This window comes from Glandiceps talaboti, chromosome 2, assembly GCF_964340395.1.
Source record: "Glandiceps talaboti chromosome 2, keGlaTala1.1, whole genome shotgun sequence".
Classification (NCBI taxonomy): Eukaryota; Metazoa; Hemichordata; class Enteropneusta; family Spengelidae; genus Glandiceps; species Glandiceps talaboti.
Window position 1 is genome coordinate 9559990 of NC_135550.1, and position 26809 is coordinate 9586798.

A 26809-nucleotide genomic window follows, 5' to 3' on the forward strand; every position below is an offset into this window, starting at 1 on the left:
ACAGGGGTACATATGTTTGTGTAAAACAGCAATAACGGAAGTCAAAACTGTTGCCCTATGGTTTGTATCAACCTGTCAAGTACATCAGTTTCGTCCCATTTTACTTTAATGATCATGTTTACATCCCAGCCAGTTGATGTTTAAAGTTAGTCTCATTGATCAGGTTAATTATGTGAATTCAAATGAGGCAGAATTACGAACCGAGTGTGTTTGGGGTAGGGAGGGTACGGTAGGGGTGGTCGGTAGATCTTATCGGTTTCAAAACAAAAATTGGGGACAAAATTGCAGACAGCTTTTGTCAAACAACCGATAGTCTTATAGATCGTTCTCAGCTATGGCATGATATTATTTCCGTTGCGAGAAACTTTCGTGTTTTTAGCTGTCCACATTGCTTTATTAAAGTGTATATTTTCAATTCTCTGTAGCATTTTCTTGGTAATCATGTGCATTATTACCCCCAACTCAAAACTTTTTTTCACCTAGTTGTTGAAAATGACGTTGCCAATTCTAAATCAACTACATGCTGATCACTGTAAAGCTAGTAGGAAATGGTCACATTCACATCCAGCACTCATTACCAATTATACTGGAAATTTCATTAATTTCTTCCTATCTAAAATTTGCTAACATTACAACAATCTACACATTCAAGAACTAGAATGACCAGTGTTTGATGAGAATAACAACAGACCAATCAGAACGTCTGTTCTCAGCAATATTATTGAACTTCATATAACTGGTCAATATTACAAGTACGGATTCTAGAAACAAATACAGCACAAAACTTGAAAATCGTTGTGAATTAGGAGCTTCTTCAGATCAGAGATGGAGTGATTGAAAAATTAAACTAAACTTCCAAATTACGTAATTACAAATACAAAATCCTAGAGGACACAAAGTTGTGCCAAAATAGTACTATTTATTACAATTTGATCTGTTGAAATTTTTCCATTCCTGATGTCATTTCAAATTATTATTTTAGTGAAATACAATACACAATCGATTAATGGCTGCCTCGTGTGTGTGTGTGTGTGTGTGTGTGTGTGTGTGTGTGTGTGTATGTATGTGTGTGTGTGTGTGTGTGTGAGTGTCTGTGTGAGTACTTTAATAGATATTCTTTATGAAACCATTGCATATTATTAAGGTAAGTTTGCCGAATGAATAACATAATTATTAATTTCATTATTCATATACTTAAAAAGAAACCTTTGTTTTTAGAAATTTACAAATGAATTCTAGTAAATAAATGAATGTGTGATAACATACTAAGCCAAGTGCTTGTGTATAAGTAACATAATATTGAATGATTAAATGTCTTTATTTTCATTTAAGCCCTATTTTTGGAGAAATTATCCATCTTCAGTTCACATCTTTTGTTTGGTACACAGCTTATGTTAATCATACATGATTCCAGACATCTCTGTATGGCCATCGTGTCTTCAGCCATCATCATCACCAACACAGTATCCACATAAACAGACACCAGTCAAACAGTATATGCCAACCAAAAAGACTCCAATGGTTGAAACGACAATGCTTCCAATGATAAAGTAACAGAACAGTAAAATTAAAAGCCACCCACAACCCTTTCCTTTAAGTGAATACCTGAAAAATAAAAGAAAGTAAACTACTTACAAATCACAAAAATACACATTTCTTTTATTATACCATGCATGAGCCATTCAGAACAAAAAATATGGAATATACTCTGCTCAGTCAAAGTCACGACAACGCGCGTCTATGTAACGACAACAAGTGTCTTTGTCACTAGTACTGATTCTGCTGTGTTCGAAATATGAGTCAAAATGTTCAAAATTGCCATTACTTTCCCTGATTTTTCCTTGATATGATTGTGTTCTTTTCCAGTATTGTTCTTGATTCAGCCGGAAAATACTCGTGGCCTAAAGGGTTGTCACTACGAGTCGCTAGACGAGTAGTGACAAAGACCCCTTAGGTCACTCGTATTTTCCCTGACTGTTGTATTGGGGATTGACCTCTCATCACTTTAGTCTGTAAAATACGATATTCGTACCATGCTATCAGAAGGACTGATAGGGATGAACACTTACTAGTGAATGTTCTCAATCACCCAGGTATGAAGATGATAATGACATAATTTAATTATAATCTGTTCTACTGGACTAGGTGTTGTTTTGAATTGTTTTGAATTTCACGTCCTCTCCTCCTGGATAACGTCATTATAGTCAACTTCATACATGAGTCATGGAGAACATTCATAGACACATTATATCTCATTTTGGCATGTATTGCCTAAGGTTGGTGAGAAATTAAGAGAGAAGACGTCGTGGGAATTGGCTAATTATCGCAACCACCTGCGATTTAATTTGCCGTGCCTTCAGTCCAGTGTCGCTCCTCGTAGCATTTGATGAAGGGTCACAAAGCCGATACAATCATCGCCAAAGCTGAGCGAGACACCTCCTGAATGAACGGGTACATCAAACTAATTTTACAATCAACACATTGAAGAATAGAGCGAACACGATTTCAACTAAATTACACACCGAGTGAGGTTTACGACGTGTCACAATTTACTGCAAAGTCGGAGCTGTCGCAACACCCGAGAGCCAACAAAACAATAACTGTAACAATAGATTGTTGCAATCATGTCCGACACGAGAAGATTTGGATAACAATTGGAGAAGGGAAGGTGGACCACATTTGGATGATAAAGTTAAGAACAGGTGGGTTTAGACAATTGAGTGAAATGGAAAGAGATACACTCTCAAAGGGACGAAACTTTGCTATAGCTCCAAATCGTATCGCATATGTTGACCTTCTAACTACCACAGCAATTACATCTACCCACGGTGATCACATCCATGCATACATACATGCATGCATGCATACATACATACATACATACATACATACATACATACATACATACATACATACATAATACATACATACACATACATACATACATACATACATACATACATAGTATACATACACACATACATACATACATACATACATACATACACACACACATACATACATACACACACATACATACATACATACATACATACATACATACATACATACATACATACACACACATACATACACACACATACATACATACATACATACACACACATACATACATACACACACATACATACACACACACATACATACATACATACATACATACATACATACATACATACATACATACATACATACATACATACATACATACAGAAACAGACAAACAAACAGATTGTACAGACAAAGATGTGGTGGTAGGTGAGAGATGAGAGGGAAACTGAGGAGTAAGGCTTTCAACTTTTATCCCACCATTCTCTATCTCTTGTACAGGTCCAACAGTAACTACAACATCGACCACAGTCATCATCGGGACAACAGGCACAATCCATGTGACATGGGTTGATAGCTGGCTCTTCGACAACTACCTGTGTAAGACTTGACATAGATCTACGACAAGAAACAAAGACACAATTTATTTATTTCAAAAATGTTAGCTTGAGATTACAAATGGATAATGTTTGCGTTATGTAAACGTGTCTTTAAACGTGACTGTTTAAAAAAAGAGGAAGGAGGTAGAATGAGAAATCGATTTATAGAAGGATAGCGTTGACTCAATTTCTAAAGAGTTATTGTAGAAATAACTTCTCCTTCTATCTCCTTCCTTTTTTTACACACGTTTAAAAAGACACCTTTACATATTAATGTTTTGAAGAAGGAATAGAATATGATCCACAATATTACCCGAGGAGTGTGTGCATATACAGTTTCTCAGTATTTCCGATTGCAGGCCAGTTATCATTAAAGAATATACTCACTGTTGTGGTGGCCCCGTAGCAGATATCGCATATGATGCAGGAGCTGGGGCAACAATTTGGGGTAGTGCCTGAGGCCCAACCACCGTCGGATGTTGTCGGTCATTATCTTGAGATGGCTGCTTCGGTGGTGGCCCCGTAGCGGATATCGCACACGGTGGAGGAGATTGGGAGACAATTGGCTGTAGTGCATCAAATCCAACAGCGGTCTCGTAGGAAGGTGGCGACGACTGTGGCTGCTGTTCTAAGGGGCCGACTGTGGATGATGGACCTGGATACGGTGGGGGAGACTCATCCATTCTTACTCTTATATTCTGTTTGTGATATAAAAGACAAGAGACATCATTGTATGTATGTATGTATGTATGTATGTATGTATGTATGTATGTATGTATGTATGTATGTATGTATGTATGTATGTATGTATGTATGTATGTATGTATGTATGTATGTATGTATGTATGTATGTATGTGTGTACATGTGTGTGTGTGTGTGTGTTTATGTGTGTGTGTGTGTGTGTATGTGTGTGTGTGTGTGTGTGTGTGTATGTATGTATGTATGTATGTATGTATGTAAATATTTGAAGAAACGACAAAAAGATGAATATATATTCTAGGGACCAGCCGAACTTACAACGAGAAGTAATTTTATTGAAGCCGCGGAATTGCTATAATGGTCACTAGAGGGCGCCATATCAATTGACCCTTCACCAGTTTTAATTTTGATACTAAATTGTTCGTAATTTCTTTCCTATTGAGAGTATTTTTATTGGAATTAATCAACTAGATGAGACACTTTTATAAGTTTGCTAATGCTACAATCGAGAAATGTTCTTTGTCGTCAATTGTCGTATTTTAACATTGTCTAACGTTTGTATTTTTAACGATATTTATGTATTACGTCATCAAATATTGTGGACTACGCCGACATGTAGGGATATGTCGTTAGTATAGTCATGTATTACGTCATCAAATATTGTGTACTACGCAGACATGTAGGGATATGTCGTTAGTATAGTCATGTATTACGTCATTAAATATTGTGTACTACGCCGACATGTATGGAGATGTCGTTAGTATAGTCATGTATTACGTCATCAAATATTGTGTACTACGCAGACATGTAGGGATATGTCGTTAGGTATAGTCATGTACATGTATTTTAAATTTTTGTAATATTTTCCAATTAAATATATTCGTTAAAACATATATTTAACATAAAAAATGTATGCATGTATGCATGCATGCATGCATGCATGCATGTATGTATGTATGTATGTATGTATGTATGTATGTATGTATGTATGTATGTATGTATGTATGTATGTATGTATGTATGTATGTATGTATGTCTGCCTGCCTGCCTCCATGTATGTATGCATGTATGCAGGCATGCATGTTTGCATGTTGTTGTTTTTAAATTTCGTTTGAATTTTATTTATTTTACGTTATATTTGTTTCAAATCACGTCGACCCCAAGATAAGATACTCGTCGGTCACAATACTTCTGAGTTTGATGGGGTGTAAAGAAGTAAAATGAAGACAACTATAAGTTAAGTAGACGAACACGTTATGCAGACTGTACTGTTATAGTCTAAAAAGACCTAAGGCTTTCTCTCTAAAAAGACCTACGGCTATGAAGGTATTCACGGAAATAGATCTGAAGTAAATCGTTACCAGTTTACCTTTTTGCATGCAAGTTGTTTAGAGTCAGGGGCTTAAACTAGCTAGTGTCGACGGTCGGGTTATTGCAAACACGTTTTTATTTGGCCTTATATATGTATACAATTATTGTCGTTGTTGCTTTCTTACACTCGATCACAATGACTATACAATTAAGTCATCAGAAAGTAAACTCTTCAACTCGTGCAAATGCCTTTTATGGGGTCATATCCTGGTTCAGCATGTCGTTCAACCGTGCTTACAACGATTTCGTTAAATCTAACTTTTGAAACAAGCACTGAAGAAATCACCTAAATGTTTGTTAATGACCTACCTAATATGTATCAGCAGTGAAGACTTGGTTTTTATATAAGAACAACCAACCAAACAAGGTATTCCAATATCTAGTCTGAAACCAACTGTTTACCCGAATGCAGCTAGCAGCAAACTAGAAGTATGGGGTCATTGAGGCGAACTCAAAAATGGGAATGGAGTGTCGCAAAGAACCAATCAAAGACGACTTCGTACTTACTTAGAATACTGGCATTGTAAAGCCATATGCTAATCACAAGTACACCTAAAGACCATTTAACCGCCATAGCAGATATTGCATACATGGTGCAGGAGATGGGGAAACAAGTGGCCGTAGAGAGTGAGATCCAACAACGGTCTCATAGGGAGGTGGTACTGGTAACGAATGGACCGACTGTGGATGACGGACCTGGATACGGTGGGCCGGGGGAGATTCACTTATTCTTGTAAAGCCATTCTGGCATGCCAGTCACACCTGAGGCCATCGAACCTTATTTTGCCCTACTTCTCTACCAGTCGTTTTTGGTTTATTTGTTTGTTTGTTTTAGAAGTTGGCTTATAAATCGAATAACCGAGGGGAATAGTGCAAATTTTATGTTGAAAAGGGAAGACAAACAAGAGTGGAATTGTTTGGTACTATTAGCAATTATGAAGAACGTCTATTCAAATTAATGTGTCATTTGCATAAATAATGATTTTTGTAATTAGGAAATACTTCAAGACTGCAAGCTCGCAAAACCTATTTGGCATTACAGATAACTTGCCATGGGTAGATTTTGTAATGATTCCATGATGGTCTGCATGTTCTCAAGTGTGATTGCTGTGATATATGCACGACTAATTTGCATTTACATAAATAATTATATTTACTAAGTAAGGGATGTGCAATCAGCACTGAATTTTGTCTAATTTGGTGATTTCATTGAATCAGATGATACTGTGTGCCACATATGCCGTACAGGTCATATCTTTTAGAAGCATAATATTTGAGGCGCACACATTACGTGACCAATATGCACAATTGGTGTATACCGCACACAAGCCAGGTTGAACGCATTCGGACAAAAAAATACGAGTTCTCTATCCTTGTTATTCTGCAGCATGAAAACGCATCTGTGTCAATGATTTCTGCTGTGCTCGAAAGAGTGTCAAACACATTCCAAATTGCGATTTCCTACTTTTCCTGAATATCCAGAACATTTTTCTGATGTTAACCGGAAATGACGCCTGGGCAGACGATTTTGTACTTACTCGTCTATTGAGTCGTAGTCACATGGTCAATTATTTACAAAATAGATGGTATGTCATCGAAGGTTTCTCAGAATCTCGCCCAACTTGGTGACCGTAATGAATATCTTGACATACCCACCTGTCTATAGATGACTTTGCACATCATCGACCAATCTGACTAAAATCTGATGTGGGGACTACCACTCGATTGCTTTATTTACCTCTATTTCTATCCTATAGTGTCATTTGTTATATTTTTTTGTTGTTCAGAGAGGTAGCACCTTTCCTCTCTAACTGAACACACAAAAATCGAAAAACAAAAGTTAAATTAGGATGGAACTAAGCTCTGAGGTAAATAAAGCAATCGAGCGGTATACCCACATCAGATTTTAATGAGATCTATCTAATGTAAATACTGAATAACACCATTTAATAATCTGGTGAGATGTTATAAATGACCAATCAATGCTGCTTAGATTTTGTCAAACAAATTATACAGGACACGTATTTTTTCGATATAATTAATGCTGCTTGTGTACGTCACAATTTGCATAATTTATAATATCTACCCATATATTAATACATCATCAATATTAAATGATTAATTCTGCAAACTTCATGGATATACTAATAGTTGTTACATCATGACACGTTTTATGTAATGCCATGGTATAATCTACCTTATATGACTAATTTGCATAAACCACAAAAACAGATGAATACTACAATCGCAAGAGTTATTAAACTATTACACAATGTCATTCATATTTAGTTTACAAAAATATTGATAAATAGAAACATATCTTGTGTTTATCTGAAAATTGATGATTCATTTTTATGGTTAATGATTTCCTTTATATCAATGTAATACCTACAATTAAATAGTTCAAATAAATTGATGCTATTGCTTTTACCTTCCCTAAGGACAGATTATGTTATTCATTGTTTGTCTGTCTATCTGTCAGTCTGTCTGTCAGTGTGTGTGTGTGTGTGTATGTATGTGTGTGTGACCGTCACCTTAAGCTTATCGATTTTACAAACAATGAAAGATTGATTAGACCTGATCTCAGACCACTAGTGGGGAGAGAGAGAGAGAGACATTGAGCGAGATAGAGAAACAGACAGAGATAGAGGGAAACACAGAGACTAGACAGATAGACAGACATAGGGGAAGAGAGATTAAGGCATACACAAACACATTCGCGTTGCTGTCAACCACCTCGAGCTCATCACTGAATGTAGGCTTTAGAATGTTTAGAATTTATTCAAATTTTTTTATACTTACTAAGTAAACAACTGCTCCTGGTAAAACTCATGAGCAGAGTATTTTGTTCATACCATCAGAATTTTCAAGGCCACCCCCTTCGAACCCCAAATTTTTTTCATGGCTCCCCAATTTCTCCTCAGTCCCTGTGCCGTAAATTCTGACCGCAGGCTTAATGATTCTTTGCGTTATCAGTATTATGTAGATGTGTCATTTCCAAGTGAATTGCACCACAGATAAATTTTACTGGAAATATTAAGTGAAAATATATTCAATACAAGATTTCAATGAATTTAGTGACCTTGATTTGACCTTGAATTGGGAGAGTTTTACTGATCGTTCTCTGAGTAAGTTCATATGTAGATCAATGAACTCCCTGGAAAAATTCGCCAAAGTCGAAATATTGGTACGGCAATGTTATTTTAATTAAATCTATCAATGTTTGTTGTACACATATAATGACAGTGCTATTCAACCTTTGACCATTTTATATGTAAAAGCCTTATTGGTCTTAGACTCAATATAACGAATGTATACGAAACCGGTATATGGTTTAACGGAATATACAAAATACGGCGTCAGTTTTCAACTTTCATCAATATTCCCATCCTTTGCTTGGAAGTTGTTCTCCATTACAAATATCTAAAATACTATTTTTACATAGGGCCTAGCTACTATTACCAGATAGCCTACATAGATAGTGACACAAAATAATCAATTGATCAATACAGTTAATATATATTCCGATGCCCGGAATAACCTTTTTACATTAAATGTCATCAACTTAGACCTCGTCTGGCAGTGGGTTCAATGAATGTTCACCTGGGAAAGTGCTGTCGCTCCGGCCAATTCATTTGATACTGATACCATTTTCTGTTCAATGCTATAAAGGACAGACTTTGTAAGACAGTAGGATACAGACTCTGATTCTTTAGAACATTGACCAAAGTCACCACGATTATTATCGGGACACATCTCAGTTACATTCATTTTCGTGCAAGCACTTCCTCCAAAGTTTGATTACTTAATTAGACTCAAGAGTTGTGCTTGGTTTTTGATCACAAGGATCATGTTTATTTCCACAGGAATCATCACCTGTTGTAGTGAGGGTGTACCCGGTGAGATGTTCATTTGCTGATGTAGTGCATTGGCTGTACTTGTGAAGATCATCTGGCTTCGCTGTTTCATACATGTTGATAATTTGGCCAGTGTCTGCACCATCTTTCCTATCTGTTTGGCTCTCAACCCTTACATCTTCTTCAGGGTCACCACAGTCAAGGCTGTTGTCCTCCCCAAAAGGAACAACAGACACTTCAGCTCGAGTATGTGCATCAACAAAGTGATCAATTTGAATATCTTGCGATGGCTGGTCATCTTGTAAATTAGTTATGTTTACAATCATATTTGTTGTACTATTTTCACACTTTGCATCATTTCCATAATCCCAAGGAATCAATCGGAACCTCTTTGTTGCCGAGTTTGACCAGTCATTGTTTACTGCAACCTGTGAATCTGAGTCAACATCTTCCCTTGCATCATCAAATGTTTGTTTTCTTTTGATTCCTTGGCCACATGTCTCATGGATAATGTTATCTGAATGATCCTCCGATGTATCTATTTTTGTTTGACTACCGTTTTCTTCCCCCATCTTGTCAATAGCAACATCATGCTCTTTAGTCTCAGAACTTGTCTCACAAAAAGACACTTCATTATTTTTCACATTTGTTATGTGTCTAATTCTTCGGCTACGGCGAACTGCTTGCTGAACGGGTTTTGCTTTGGCGGATTGATTTGTCTGTGGCTGCCTCCGTCTTGGTTTTAGTTGTTTTCTCTTGCTAGAAGAACCACCAGGATTGTTACGTTTGTTTGAAATGATTGATTGCTTATCCACCACAGCATTGTGTTCTGATTCATCCATCAATACTTCGTGGTCACTTTTCACAGATGTATCATCCACTACCGGATCTTCAAGTCCACTTATTTCTAGTGTATCGATCACAACTGCATCAGAATCACAACCCTGTTCTACAAATTCTGTATCTGCTTCCAGCTTGTCGATTTCAGTTATTTTCATTTCATCACTGTCAGTTAACTTGGTCTCCAACTTCTGTTGGATACCACCCTTTGCATTCTGTTTGTTCTTTATGTATTTCCCTCTTCCAGTTAAGCTGCGTCTGTAGTTGTATAACTTTCTCAGAGTTTTACGCTGAGGGGATCTAGTATATTCAGCTACTGCTGATAGCTCCTGATCTTTTCGTTCACTGTAATCTTTCATTACATCTCCAGCTGACATACCGAAGATCTTCTCCCATGCAATTGAGTGCCACTTGGGACCATTCTGCATCCTCAACCCAGCACCAAAGCAACGATGACTAAAGGAATTCGAAGATGTGCGATTAACTTGCTTGCCTCCTTCAAATTTTGCTTTTATCGCCATAAAGGACTCTGCTAAATTAGTTGTACAGTTGGTGATTAATTCTGGCGAAGCCTTGACCAAATACTCTCCGCATTTTTCAACTGCTTCCAGAAGTCCTGGAGGAAGTTTTGCGACAATGTCCCTGTCCACTCGCAGCTGTTTCTTTAGCATTTGATCTCCGAAGTCATTATTGTTGAGGCTAACAATCATGTCATTGATATTGTTGAGATAGGTCATGGATGTACCTGCTAAGACATCAATTTTTCCACTGGATTGAGACTTTTTTCGTTTATGAGTTGTTGATTTCGCGTTTATCTCACTCAAAGAACTGTCAATGTCACAGAAGATAGGATTGACACATGCACTGTGGTCTCCAAAACAATGTCTGGGTACACATTTCAGATCTCTGCTCAAAGCATAGGTACTTCCATTTTCGTGTACGGATATTGCATGTCTGGCTGCAGCTGACAAACGCTTAATGACTCCCTTATTCAAACCATAAACACGTTTCCATTGTGGATTCTTCTGTGCCAGCTTGTGTAATGCACCCTGATAATTCTTGACAGCATGATTTACACATTGTAGCTTCTTCACATGCTTTCCATAATGTACCCTCTGTCGTATTGTTTTTAAGACTTTGTTATCTCCATCACCAATCATATTAATATAGCGCAGTCCGTGGGTTTGTTCACTCTGCTTAAACCCTTCGGCTATAATGTCCCCTTCCATATCAAATGACGACCTATCCCAGTTCTTATGACATTTATGTTGAGGGGCATCTTTTCCTTTATTTTCTGCTCTTACGCATATGCCACAGCATTTGTTTCGTGTCCCTATATAAAGAAGTTTCCCCGTCTCTTTCCCAATGATGATTGCCACACCAGAGCTAGCATTGTAGGTGTGTTTATAAGCCCGCTTTGACCATCCCCCATCAACAATAACAGCTATTGCTGGTATACCCTCATGGAAGGAGCCTTTTGAGACTGCAATCTCTCTCTCTCTCCTTCCTGCTTCTATCATATCATTTAGTAGTTGTTTATGCCACATATCCCCAATATTTCTCTCTGTCTGTACAAAGATGTCAGGGGACAATGAAGGTACATCCATGATTGAGAATATCTCGTCCATTCTGGCATGTCCACCCCCTGTCGACATCATAGCCCACACAACCGTCATATTGATAGGATACCTAGAACGGTTATTTTTGCCAAATGGAAGTTTGTTCTGCAGTTCAAATTTAAATGTCTTCTGACATCCCACACATCTAAATTGTAACACTGATGCAAATCCCATCTTCGATATTTCATCAACAACTTCCATGCCAGCTTTCTTAATCTTCCTACATTTTGCGACATGATCTGTGAGTTCTAAAATGTTATTACAGAGTGTTGATATATTAACAATTCTGTTTCCCCTCATTTTCAACCTTTCTTGTTTAAAACGCTTTGTGGGACAAACTTTCTTCTTTGGTTTATTTGCCGTTTTCTCTCGTTCTTTCCTTGGATTATGGAATGCCCTGACAACTTCATCAAGATCATCTAATGTCATAGGACATCCTGTTGCTACATCACTTTCCTCCAAATACCTTCCGTGACCAAAGATATTATCTGCCTTCTCCTGATGAAAATTTGACTCAATTTTTTCTTCTCTCGAGCATGCGTTATCCTTGCTGCCTGTCGCTTCCTGGACCACATTTAAAAATGTATTTTGTAAGACCCAGGTAAAATCGCGAAATTCATAACCCCCTTTTTTAATCTCTGCCAACAGTGATTTTCTTCTTGTGTTTCTCCTGTCACTATCTTCATTTCCGTCGTCGTTTTCATTCGTTGAACCATCCTGACTGCAACAGCTGGTTTGCAAATTGGACGTGTCCTTGAAAGTTCCTATAAGGAAAAACAGAGAAAGAAAAAGATGCATTAATGGTTGATATTGGGGTGGGGGAGGGGGGTTCTAGTGTGTGATTTTGTCTCAAAATAGTAATACTATCATTTCTCAAAAATGGCTTGGTCATTTGAAAACGAGATTTGGCACATACATATTTTGGGTTATACCTAAAACTATTTTGATAAACACCCCATGAATATTTAAGAGTCACTTGCATAAATAATGAGTTTTAAGTAATTATGCGAGAGAACAGATATTTCAAAATAAATGTGTCATATGAAATCAGACTTCTGTCGTATGATCATACTACAAGGAATACCAATGTGTTGTATGTACTGTGGAGACACACTGCGACAAATGAAAAATAAAGAAACTTTTGGTCTTGTCTTCAAAAAAAACATCATCATTACACTTTTGATGCATTTTAGATTCTCAATACCGTCAAAAATGTAAAATAACGATCTCTTGTCAATTCTCTGCTGATGCAATGAAAAATAGTATCTTCACGGTGCTTCTTGGACAGTGCCGTAAAGAGGCTGTGATTTACGACGACGAAGACAACAACAACAACGACGACGACGACGACGACGACGAGTAGTTATTTATGGTGTTTTGCCAATTGGACTTCTGGTGTTCAGTTACAGTATTCAAAGTGTTAAATATATATGTAACCTTTTATTTTGAAATTAAAAATGACGATAAAATACCCGAAAGTTGCAGCCCATGTCATCATGATTTTGAGAACAGAAGAAAAAGAAAGACGCCGGGCTATTCATTCGCTATGCATAGCCCTCAAAAAATATAGCTGGTCCCTCCGGAAATGCTATTCTTTGGAAAACAGTGCGTAATTGAACTGCCTTTTACTAATGTTCTTTTTTTACCTAATCAAAAGGGTTTCTAAACAGTCCGTCCTATTCATGTGTTAATCTTTACAAAACTTTTCTTCACAAAGTCTGAGACATAGTGACTTAGGCTTATTTCTTTGCCATTTACATTGTCTACCGGAACGTTACACAACCCTTTTAGATATCAGTTTTATCATGGACCATGTGGACATTGTAAGTACGTTTCAGTCAATACTAAATACAGAACACTTTAATGTTAAACGATTGATTGATAAGACGTGCATACTGTCATTACCCATTCCGTTTACCAGCTGAGATCGGTTTGAAGTTGAACTTCTGGTTACTGAAAACGACCCAATATTATTCCCCAGCCCACATCCCCCGATTCAATAGACAAAGCCAAAGTCAATCGGTAATACAGCTAAAATGGTCTTGGTTTGATGTTTAACTCATGTAATTATTAAACATGAAATTTGTTACACACACACACTCAGGCGACCACAAAAGAAACAATTACATATGTGCCGTGCACAGTGGGGATGTACAAATAAGTCAAGTTGAAATGTTGATTATCAGTTAAAAAATAAACAATTGAAAGGATGTGCGTGATGTTTTCATCAGAAGCCTATTTTGATTGTACTGTGAAAGAATAGCAATGCTTATCAGTGTTCAATGTGATTGTATTGGGCCAAATGATCCTGCTGTGTTGTGCTGTATCTCTGTTATTGTTAGACTAGAGTTGAAATATGTCTATCTTTGTGTCAAGAGCGTAATGTCCCGTGAGTGAAACACAAAAGCAATATCATTTTAGCTGTAAAGCCCACATACTCCATGATGATCCCCTTCTCCAGTTTAAGTATTTTGGCATAAGCTTATCATCACTCAATGTCTTACTGGGCTCACTAGGAAAATGATATACTTTTTAGTATTTCTAGATTCCATTTTCAAATGTAAATGACTGTTCTTCCATATAACGTTTTGTTAAAATAAAATAAACACCTTTTTCCATTTTCATTTATACGAAATCTGAGAGATATGTGAGTAAAAGTATACGTCAATATATGAGTAAAACCCATGATTAAAAATATGTCGCTAGCTGCTGCCTGGCGCGACTTATCTGTGTTCTCACCTACATATACACGTAGGTCATAACATATCACGTGACGTGTATGGTGTCACATCATTACTTGCTGTTCTGCTCTACAATAAAGAAATGTTTACCTTGATCAAAATCGTCACATTTGCATCGAATTGCTTCGGGTACGGGAATGCCAAGCTCGTCTGCAAGATGAAGAGCTTGCACAGCAGTGATAGAGCCCTGTGGAACTGCAATAACTGAAGCATCATTCTCCAGGAGAATGGTTCTCAGCTTAATGCGGCGGTTTCGGGCAGCACCAGCAAGAGTTAGACGACGACGAAGGTCCTTTCGCATCTTTCTACTACATGGCATGATTGATAACTTTTAAAGCGTGAATTCGAGGGTACCAACACGTGAGCACAGACGAGGATTGTGACGTGGGTGAACAGTGCAGTGTGTCACCGTGCCGTTCTTCTTTTACAAAATGGCTGCGTACAGTACTTGAATCCAGGGGGTTGAATAGCCTTGTATATCTAACCTCTGTCTAGGAATACGTCACAGAGTCTGGGATTTAAAAGGGACCTTTAACTCAGTATTTTCTAGACTATTTGCATAATGTTTTAGTTGGCGAACATAGTACAAGGTTGTGGCACAGACTGCCTTGTCTGTGGTTGTGGTAGGGTCATAGCGCATGTAAACAAAGTATTCTGTCTCCTCCATCGTTGTCTTTGTCAGTGGCAACCAACTAAACAAAGCACTTTTTGTTCATAGTGCATTCCTATTTGCACAAAATTCAATACAAATAATACGTTCCCTTTTCTGTACATACAGCACTCCTTCTGAAGTAATGAGATACATATGAGTGAATATGAAATGGCCGAGTAAAGTTTTGAAGTATTAGTTACCATGGCAATATGACATCGGTTAGATGAGGAAAGACTAAACACACGATTCATGGGAATAGCTACTCTAACATACCCAGTATTAAATGTATGTCAGGTTGTTTCTGATGACATTTCGTCACGTGAAGGTCATCAAAACTGTAAATGGCACGTTTCGATTTTTTGAAAACGCTTGTTAGATACAATAACCTATCGTACATCGTAAATAATATTGCATCACCTATGGGTAAACGTATCTGTTGCAGCTGTAAACATGATAAATCAAATTGATTTTTGGATCCGCACCCAAAAATCAGCGCCCTCAACGGCGATCACTATTTCGACTTATTTCTCTATGGATAATATCGACCACTGATTAACACGCACAATGTCTAATTGTTGGTATTTTACAAATATTCAGTGCCACTGAACATATTGTGGTTGTCTCATCGAAAAATAATACTCCAGTTCCAACTAGTACAGTTCTATCATGGTGAAAGCTAGTTTTCGCGCTAAAGATTTAAACTTGCCACTACACTACCGGATAATATTGACCTCTAATTAACAGCAATGTCTTTTTATAAGTAATTTACCACTTTTAGTTTTTGTTTATCTGATGAACAAATATCCAAGCTGCAGCTAGTGCAGGTGTGAGAGGTTATTGGAATTTGATTAGGGATTCCGCTGTTGGTCAAACGCGGGCAAATACATTGGCACGTGTTACTCTCTTTGTAAATATATGCCGCTCCGAACTCAGAGACGTGAATTCTGATGGTGACGTGTCAGAGTTGTCGGAGAGTATATATTTCCAGAGCTAGTAATGTAGTCACGTATTATATGTGTGTGTGAATGTGACTTTATGTCACGAGATTGTCATACTCAATAATCAACGTCTTATTCTTTATTGATACACGTATAATTTAAGTTTTTAGATAATTACAGTCTCAAGTGTGGGTTGACGATTTCATCATTGAGGTAAGAAGTAGATTTTGGATGCAGTAGTCTATTCAAAAAGTAACAGCTAGCGAATGCCATAACAAGTTGCTCTGTATTTAAATTTATCACGTGACACATATTTGCACATATATTTACACTTGTGTGGCATTGTAAAATAATTCAAAACTATAATATTCACAAATTTATATCATAACTATTAAAATCACACTACACATAACGTTCTTGAACTCATGTTATTTATGTCTGTAAATCATCATGCTATGGACGCTAGCTTTGCCCGTCTTTTTTTCACAAAAATCCATGATAATGTCGTGGACCCACTTTTGTATTGTCTATTGGTATCGGAGAGTAAGAAGAATCCGGCCAAGTCTGCAGGACGCCATCTTGGAGAACATGCATTATTACATCGATATCACTCTTATCAGCGTTTGTGACGTCACAGGCTAAGGTTCTGCCGACCCAGTTATTGTAGAGGTTCATTAACCTTTCACCAAGTGACCCTGTCGGTGTTAATTCGTAGGCATCACCAAATACCTTGGCCATGTCTGGTCCCAGCTCACGAGTCACACGATACATCCATAATGCACTGCAAAAAGCTGCCCGCTGACCGTTGTATGCACCTATTGTTGACAAAGAGAGGAAACAAAAACAGTAGATATCGCGTAATATACGGGGAGGGGTGGAATGGGGTGGTAAGGGGGGGGGGGGTAGACAGTCTGATAAATATGGCGTATTTACAGTAAAATCAAATCAAGACAGGCTAACTTCCATTCTTTACTGTTACACTTAAAGACTTAATGACCATTACAACTGGTATTGTCGTGTGGAGAGATCCGAATGTGTTTTCACAACAGAACAGCGAGTCGAACAAATAAGAATGACTGTAAGACAATTGTTCGTTTAATTCATGAATTATCTTAAAAACAACAACTTTTAAAACAACAACAACAACAACAACAACAACAACAACAACAACCACAATCACAATCACAACCACAACAACCACAACAACAACCAACAGCTGGGAAGCAGACAGGTAGTTTCATCTACTTTAACTTAAATGTTCAAGTTGTCTTCTTACCCGGAAGTTATTTCAGGGTTGTTTTTATATACGACAGCCCTTGTGATATGTTTAACTGTTTTCGGGTTTTGAATTCTATTCGGGAGCGTGCTATTGAAAATCTCCTTACCGTATCGGATAAGTCTCTCCGCCTCCTGTTGTGTTTCCTTCACGATATCGCCGACCCGCTCGGCTTGATTCGGATATTTCCGAACTAATTCGTCAACTTTGATTCCAGCAAAATTAAAATCAAACCTCCCATAGGCAACAGTGACGGGTAGATTTGGTGTGGGTCTTCGTGCATCTGTTAAAAGAGCAAAATATTGTGATTACGAGTGCACATTTTGACGAAAGTCGTAAGTTGTCCCAAATCGTTGTGAATGTGGGCATCATATTACCCTAGCTATACCTCACAGCGCAACAGTGCAGCTCCTTACTTTACAGTAGGCCTTTACACCGTGACTATTAACACAATACACCCGTTACACATTCTCACCATTAAGTTACGATATTTGTATTGTGGTTCAAACTGTCCCAACGTTTACATTCCAAAGATCCACAAACCTACAAATCGTGTCAAAATACCTTCGAATATTACTCTGTATTCGAAGACAGTTGCAACATATAATATGATATATAAAATTTTAGTTACCTTTTGCATTTAACGCCATTTTTTTTTCGCTGACGAGGCTACATGTAAATGTATATCATAACAACACACACTACTTGTCCAAAGGTCTTAATGTTGTGAAGCGAAACGTTTACGATGAATAGTAAGGCAACATTTAAAAAAGTATTTGATTCCTATAACTTGACTTCAGAAATTAGGGTAGGGAGGATTTTTATTGTAAAAATCATTTCGACCCCAAGATAAGATACTCGTCTGTCACAATACTTTCGAGCGAGTTTGACGAGGTGTAACAGAAGTAAATGAAGACATTTATAAGTTAAGTGGACTAACTCGTTATGCAGACTGTACTGTTATAGTCTAAAAAGACCTGGTTTCTCTCTGGAATGTGATTCTGAAAGGTGACCAGAGATGACGCAAAGACATGAAGGTGTACACGGAATAGAAGTAAATTGTTACCATTTTACCTTTTCGCATTCAAAAAATGTTAAAGGTCGGGGGCTTAAACTAGGGTCGGTCCGCGGAAACACACAATTTTTTTTTTATTTGGCCTAACCACGGTGCTGAATGAACCAAAGTTGTAAATCAGCCCATGACGTATACGTCGTGGGGATACATGGTACGCGAACAGAACAATTCTTGTCATGAAAACAAATTATGTAAATAAGTAATGGTATTTCAATAACCTCTGAAGTACATGTGTTTACATGTGGTAGTTGTCAAGTAAGTCCGGCGTTGTCAAGCTAGCTGTCTCGCTTGGGTGCTTGGAACCGTGACTGTCGATAGACTAGCAAAATATTTCTGTCAGTTAATTGTAGCTAAAAATGCGGCTGCACATTCCATACTTGCAGCACCGTTTAGCTATTCACTGATATGAACACGGGCATGGAGGGGAAAACCGATTCGGTCTATATAGCGCACCTTGCTTCGTGAGCTAATCAGCCCCAACCTAACACATTGCGACTGTTATACCTTTAATAGTCACCGAAGTCTTCATAGAAACAGTTTTTCAATACTAGGTCATATTTTGGAAAGGCTCGGACAATGATTGTTACAATTCTGTATGTTGATTTTCAAATTAAACCAAATTAAACTTCAGGAGAAGTCATTTACCAAGTGCGCATCTGCAAAATACCTTTCAGCTTTGCCACAACAAAATACACTTCCAGATAATATGTAATGCATAGCATAATTGTTTCAATTCTGGTATTTTATTACATTGTAAGACTTTAAATTATATCTATGGTTTGATATTTTATGCCTCTACTATCCATTTTAGCATACGCAATTAAATATCCAATGTAAGGCATGCATTAAATAATAGTGATAGCCAACTACAATAATACTCCGAACGAGATTACTTTACACACGATGTGGATTCAATTAGCTCTAACCTATACAGCTACAGGGAGGTACTAGCCAGCCACCTTCCATCTTGTTTTGGGAGAAAGACAATTATCACCTGAATTGATTGCTACTGATTGGGAGGAGACAACTCCAAAGGTGAAAAAAATTGAAGATAAGACAATGTAGGAGGCCATTTAGAGGCTATGTTTCATCTACGTTTTCGATCCTAAAACATTGTTGCAAATTTTATGATTTTAAATTTGTATTTGATGTCGAACCATTTTCACATGTTAGAACCACCATATACCATTCAAATATTAGAAAGTATGTTGTTTTTGATCAACAAATGACGGTCGAACAGTTCATCAAAGAGAATTGTTGTAAAGGCGAACAAAATACTAAACCATTGTTATATTGCCACAATACTGTCTCAACCAGCGTTGGCAAAACCCCCGCCAGCGAGTGTAACTGTTGTATGATACACGACATGGTTAGAATTAAGTAATAAACCACTCCCTGGGGATGGTATACCAGGTGGTTTTGATTAGTGAACGAAATATATGCACGAGCGATAGCAGTGAACATCAAAATTTGGACGCGTGCCAACTGTGCATTATTGCTCATTTAAAATTTTTAGACGTGCTAGTTCGATGACTAGACCAATCATATCTCTCGATTTGCGCCATCAATATACTGTTATAATATAATATGTGTTTTAGCATATAGAATTATTCATGACAATTACTGGTTTGATCACCATTATCGGAGAGGTAGGTGTGTATATCACAGGGACCGGTGGGAGGTTGTTGTATATATCACAGAGAGCAGTGAGTATGTTATAGTGAGCTAGCATTGACTTGATTTGCTGGTGGTGGTGATGGCGGTGGTGGTGGTGGTGGTAGTAGTAGTAGTAGTAGTAGTAGTAGTAGTAGTAGTAGTAGTAGTAAAGCTGTATTTTTGACGTTTTCTTTCTTTCCCCGGGCTTGTTCATTTCTAAATAACGAATAATTTCGAGTGTTCTTCTTTTCCAACTATTTATATACATGTATCACCACTTCTACTACTACAGTCAATCGTAACTCGGACACCAGCACTCAAGTCTTCGGGATTCTTTGGCTTTGATCAACGACTGACTTCTCAGTTTTCCTGCTTCTCGGCGATTACGAAATTACAGGAGAAATGAAGATGTCTGGATGTTTCACTGATGAGAAGCTATGTGCAGAGAGACAACTTCGAATGCAAAAGAAACAATGATAGAGATGATGGGGTGTAGAAGTAAAAGTTAACATGCTGATTATCAGTTAGAAAGTAAACAACTGAAGCCATTAAAATCATCAAAGCCATGCGTATTTCTAAGGAGAAGACTGTTTCTACTTAACTTTTTAAACAATAGCATTGCTTATCACTTTTCAGTGTGATTGGGTACAGGGGTCCTGCTGTGTGTGTGCTCTGTCTATGTTATTGTTACGGTCTCGGGTTGAATTGTTGTGTTAAAAACACCATGTCCCATGGGTGAAACACCAAAGCAACTTCATTTCTGCTGTAAGCTAGATTTTCTCAATGTATTTTATCAGAACGTTCTTAGGTCATGCCATCTCAGGTCACAAGTGTTTTTTCTCTTTTCTTTCTTTTGTGTGTGTTACTTTCCCATAAAATTAGTATCAACGTCGTATGCTGTCGTTGAGGGCAGCTGTTGCAAACTCAGTTTCAAGTTCGAAATGTGCCAAATTTATGATGCATAGGGAGGTGCAAACACACGGGTGCTAGCCATATAAATTACAAAGTGTAAGTGAGTCTGTTGATATTGTTATCGATACAAATTTAAGTTCATTTGACTGAAACGTATACTTTCCTTTGTAACAATCGATGAAAATGTGTGACAGAAAAAAAAGATGTCATTTATACATCATCATAAATTACATGCAAGGACAAATTTCCGCTATAAGAGTTTTATTAAACATGCGTGAATCGTATTGTACTATGCATCACGTGATTGACTTGTGACCCAGACCTGTATTTGTACGTGCATAGACATCATACCAGGGCATAGGTGAAAACGTCACGGTGCATAATGCATGTAATGTAGAAGGCGTGCACCTTCACACAAAAGATGGCCAGCAAGACGGAAACACATGGCAGTGCTTTGGAGCGAGAATTGTCGTGTCCAGTTTGTATGGTACGGTGGCCCACAGGTGACAGACGAAAACTAAATTTGTGCTATAAATAATTGATTTTTGATGGCAAAATATTTAATAAAAGGATAACACTTTTATTTCATATGACAAAACATTAATTTTTTGGGTCAATATAGAGATACCAAAGCAAAAAACTACAATTTCTGTGACAAATAAATTCTTTTTACAGAGCAGAAAATTAATTTGCAAAACGAAAATTTTTATTCGTGTGGCCCAAACTTTATTTTCGAGTGATAACATTTAAGTTGCGGGATAAAATGTTTAATTCTTGATGCAATGTTTGAAACATGAGAACCGTTTTTTCTAAAGTTTTCTAACAAGACTTAAAATACCTCATTGTAAATTATTAATCCTTAGAGCAGTACACCAAGTTTTCGTGAAAAAACTCTAAATTTGTGTAAAAAGTATTTAAATGTCAAGCCGGAATATGAATTTAAGTCCATTACAATCTTATACTCTGACTGCAGAAACAACATTTGTCACCATACAACCCCCCTTTCTTATCGACGAGATTTACTTAACACAGGATGCAACATTAATGTTTGGGGACGAAACATTAATATGCGAGGACAAAACTTTCTTTTTGCTTGACGGAAGTTGGGCTGCATGACGGAAATTGGTTATATATCCCACAATCCTCGGCACACTCTGGGCGGCTATTTCAACTTCGCGACCAGCACTATAGCTGATCATGTCAAGTGGTAAACACGTCAATTGTTTTCAGTGTATACATTTTTTAAAGATAATAAAGGACGGAAACACCATTCCCATCAATACTAGTATTCCTGGTCCCAATCTCATTAAAATCTGATGTGGTGAAAGCAGCTAAATGCTTTATTTACCTCTATGTCCATCGTTTTGTGATGTTTCCCACGCAGGCTGCGATCACTCGGAACAAAAGCAAGCGACACTAACTATATATAGTGCTTTGGTTCGGGATGACCTATCTATCTACCTATCTATCTATCTATCTATCTATCTATCTATCTATCTATCTATCTATCTATCTGTCTGTCTGTCTGTCTGTCTGTCTGTCTGTCTGTCTGTCTGTCTGTCTGTGTCCCTCCCTCTGTCTGTCTCTCCTCTCTTCTGTCTGTCTGTCTGTCTGTCTGTCTGTCTGCCCGCCTGCCTGTCTGTCTGTCTGTCTGTCTGTCTGTCTATCTGTCTGTCTGTCTGTCTGTCTGTCTGTCTGTCTGTCTGTCTGTTAGTTAGTTTCACCAAGATCTATAATTCAGATTCACCCGTTGTTTTTATGTATTCATATCATTACTATTTTGCCCACATTAACACTACCAAAACTTTACAAAGTACTTATAAGACGAAATGTAATTTACAATGTACTGATAACTGGTTTTATTTATGGACATTGAAAAAAAACACACTTTTAAATTGCTATGGATTCACGCGGCATTTTGACTTCTAAAACAAAACACGGGGTGATTATTATGTTTGCGCGATTGTCATGTTGCAGGAACCTGTGCCATCAAATGTATTATATCCACATGTATGTCCCTCATCTCAAATGCCAAATGTTTACAAGATCTTTGTGGAACTTTAAAGCGTCCTCTTCATCATTGGGTTGGGTAATGTCACAGCTATTCATCACAAAAGGCTACGGTTAGAATTTACGACAGGGAGGAGGGTGGGGGGGGGAGAAAATATTTTGGTCAAAAGAATCTCGTAGCCCCCCCCCCAATAATTTTCGTAACCCCGACACATTTTAATATGTATAATTATAACCCCCCCCCCCCACTTCCGTACAACTATATGGTACACTGCATTAGAATAAAAGTGACAATCGACTTCAGCGTCCATATGTTACGATCCAAAATATCGTATTTCGGAATTATGGGAATAATTTCTACTTTTCGGCATTGTAGGCCATAAGGTCAGAAGTAGACTGGCGATGACGAATCTGGGCAAACATGATGTAACTGAAAATCACATGATTGGTTAAAGAGAAGTATATAATAACTTTTATGATGGCGTGATCTTATGGCGTGATTTTCTATTTTTAATTGTTGTGTAAATTCCATTGTATTGGAAGTATACTTAAATATGAGAATTAAAACATCCACAAGCACTCGGGTAGGTGATTCTAGCAAGCCGAAAGCTCTTCTCAGTCGTGACTAATTCCCGACTTAGACCTGAACGATCCCGTACGAGAGTATGAGAGTGTGAGTGCTAGAATGCAACGTTAGAGCTATCCATACTTATACCGTTCGACTCTATGACTCACATCACACACATTACAATACAAGAGATTTAAAATTTCATTACCCAAATAGATGCAACAAAATGTCTTACATTGAGCTGTAACCTACACTTTGAAATACTTAGCCAGCAGGGTTTTTTCTTTCAATTTTGATTTGGGCCGAAACAACATCACCCATGATAGCTTGTGGGGGGAGAGAGAGAGACGGATGGACGGCCGGCAGACCAGCCAGCCAGCCAGCCAGCCAGCCAGCCAGACAGACAGACAGACAGACAGACAGACAGACAGACAGACATACAGAAGAGACAGACAGAAGGTCAGACAGACAGACAAACACAGGCAGAGACTGTCAGACAGACAGACAGACAAACAAACAAACAAACAAACAAACAAACAGAAGAGAAGAGAGACAGAAAGACAGAGGGAGAGACACAGACAGACAGACAGACAGACAGGCATGCAGACAGACAGACAGACAGACAGACAGACAGACAGACAGACAGACAGACAGACAGACAGACAGACAGACAGATGAATGGTGGTAGGGAGAAGAGAGATTAAGGCATACATATTTCGTATAGTAATCACCCATCTTATCACTGACTGTAGGCTTTTGAATTCATTGTGGCAATGCTGCAAGAAATGTTCAAATGTACTCGGTAAACGACCACTCCCAAGGTGTACTTTGGTACAAATCATGAGTTAAACATTAGGTGCCCCTCCCCTTTCAAACGATCAGAATTTCCATGTCCCTCTCCCTTCAAACCTCCAATTTGTTGCCCCCCCCCCCCCCGATTGTCCTCAGACGCCCTGCCATGAATTCAGAACCGGAATACTCTTCGTAATCTCTCGATAATAGGCCTCAATTCTGTGATTATGTCGTGAAGTCACATATCTATGAGCATTTGGGTCATCCCGAACCAAAGCACTATATATAGTTAGTGTCGCTTGCTTTTGTTCCGAGTGATCGCAGCCTGCGTGGGAAACATCACAAAACGATGGACATAGAGGTAAATAAAGCATTTAGCTGCTTTCACCACATCAGATTTTCATCAGATTGGGACCAGGAATATTAGTATTGATGGGAATGGTGTTTCCGTCCTTTATTATCTTTAAAAAAATGTATACACTGAAAACAATTGACGTGTTTACCACTTGACATGATCAGCTATAGTGCTGGTCGCGAAGTTGAAATAGCCGCCCAGAGTGTGCCGAGGATTGTAGGATATATAACCAATTTCCGTCATGCAGCCCAACTTCCGTCAAGCAAAAAGAAAGTTTTGTCCTCGCATATTAATGTTTCGTCCCCAAACATTAATGTTGCATCCTGTGTTAAGTAAATCTCGTCGATAAGAAAAGGAGGTTGTATGGTGACAAATGTTGTTTCTGCAGTCAGAGTATAAGATTGTAATGGACTTAAATTCATATTCCGGCTTGACATTTAAATACTTTTTACACAAATGAGTTTTTTTACGAACACTTGATGCACTGCTCTAAGGATTAATAATTTACAATGAGGTATTTTAAGTCTTGTTAGAAAACTTTAGAAAAAACGGTTCTCATGTTTCAAACATTGCATCAAGAATTAAACATTTTATCCCGCAACTTAAATGTTATCACTCGAAAATAAAGTTTGGGCCACACGGATAAAAAATTTCGTTTTGCAAATTAATTTTCTGCTCTGTAAAAAGAATTTATTTGTCACAGAAATTGTAGTTTTTTGCTTTGGTATTTCTATATTGACCCAAAAAATTAATGTTTTGTCATATGAAATAAAAGTGTTATCCTTTTATTAAATATTTTGCCATCAAAAATCAATTATTTATAGCACAAATTTAGTTTTCGTCTGTCACCTGTGGGCCACCGTAGTATGGAACTATACTGTAGTCCGTTATTACTACCATGTGGTCACACATTTTGCAAACGATGTATAAAGGATACGGTATCACGCAAGCGCGGTACTAATGGTGAGTTGAATGAGGAACCTGACTAAATGTACCAAAGAAAGCATGGTGTTAATGTTTTAATGATTAACTATTGCAAGCATGCCACGTAGTATTATATTTCCACCACATGGACTGGCGTAATTTTATTTTGAGTGTTTTGTCTTTCTAGAGAACATCACAGATACTCGGAGTGGTTCAAATCTTACATCAGCATCTCGTCAGACATCACAAGCCACCTCGTTACACGATGTACCCGATTCGATTTTTAACTGTCCAACATGTCGTCAGAAAATCGATTTACAAAAGCAGGGGATAGATTCACTGAAGAGAAATTTCCTGTTGGAAAACATTATTGAACAATACAGAGTTACTAATGCCAAACAAGGAAAGGAGAAAAAAATCAAAGCAGAAAAAGTGTTGTGCGGAGTGTGTGAAGAGTCACGTGAAGCTACGAAATCGTGCACCGTGTGTAAGTTGTCATACTGTTCGACATGCCTACCGGTAGTACACCCTAATAAAGGCGGGTTCACTGATCATCGTCTGGTCCCCGCTACAAATAATCCAACCCCCGGGTTTACAACGTGTCCAACCCACGAGGGAGAAATAATGAAAATATATTGCACTACTTGCCGCAAACCTATATGTTACCTGTGTGATAGATTCGGTGGTCATCAGCAGCATAAAGTTTCCGACATCCAGGGTGTTTTCAAACAGGAAAAGGTAGGTAATTTGATAATTTTGTTGAATGGTGAAACATTGAATAAAGAAACGGTTACTTTCGTGAATTCTCTAATCACCTCCATTTCTTTGTATAGCCATACGGTGGCCCACAGGTGACATAGGAACTATACGTTTGTGGAAGAATTAAAAATGGACAATAAAGATTATTATTGTTATTAAATCTTGTTATGCAAATAAATTTCTGCTCTGTAAAAGAAAGAATTGTCTCAGAAATTTTAACTTTTTGCTTTGATATTTCCATTTTGAACTAAAAAAATAATGTTTTGTCCTATGAAAGAAAAATTGTATCCTTACTGTCTTTCCGTACTGCAACCT

General features: G+C 37.7%; 2 protein-coding genes across 2 annotated transcripts; both read right to left on the minus strand.

Annotated features, from left to right (window-relative positions):
* Window positions 1-1186: 1186 nt before the first annotated feature.
* Window positions 1187-5933, minus strand: LOC144453823 (uncharacterized). Its single transcript, XM_078145190.1, has 4 exons — window positions 5830-5933; window positions 3837-4147; window positions 3331-3468; window positions 1187-1605 (listed from the first exon to the last, which is right to left on the minus strand). The coding sequence occupies exons 2-4, from the start codon at window positions 4130-4132 to the stop codon at window positions 1440-1442; spliced, it is 600 nt and encodes a 199-aa protein (XP_078001316.1). The 5' UTR covers window positions 4133-4147; window positions 5830-5933; the 3' UTR covers window positions 1187-1439.
* A 10394-nt stretch (window positions 5934-16327) lies between these two features.
* LOC144453786 (uncharacterized) lies at window positions 16328-18158 on the minus strand. Its single transcript, XM_078145141.1, has 3 exons — window positions 18075-18158; window positions 17553-17726; window positions 16328-16982 (listed from the first exon to the last, which is right to left on the minus strand). The coding sequence occupies exons 1-3, from the start codon at window positions 18091-18093 to the stop codon at window positions 16651-16653; spliced, it is 525 nt and encodes a 174-aa protein (XP_078001267.1). The 5' UTR covers window positions 18094-18158; the 3' UTR covers window positions 16328-16650.
* Between the last annotated feature and the right edge of the window lie 8651 nt (window positions 18159-26809).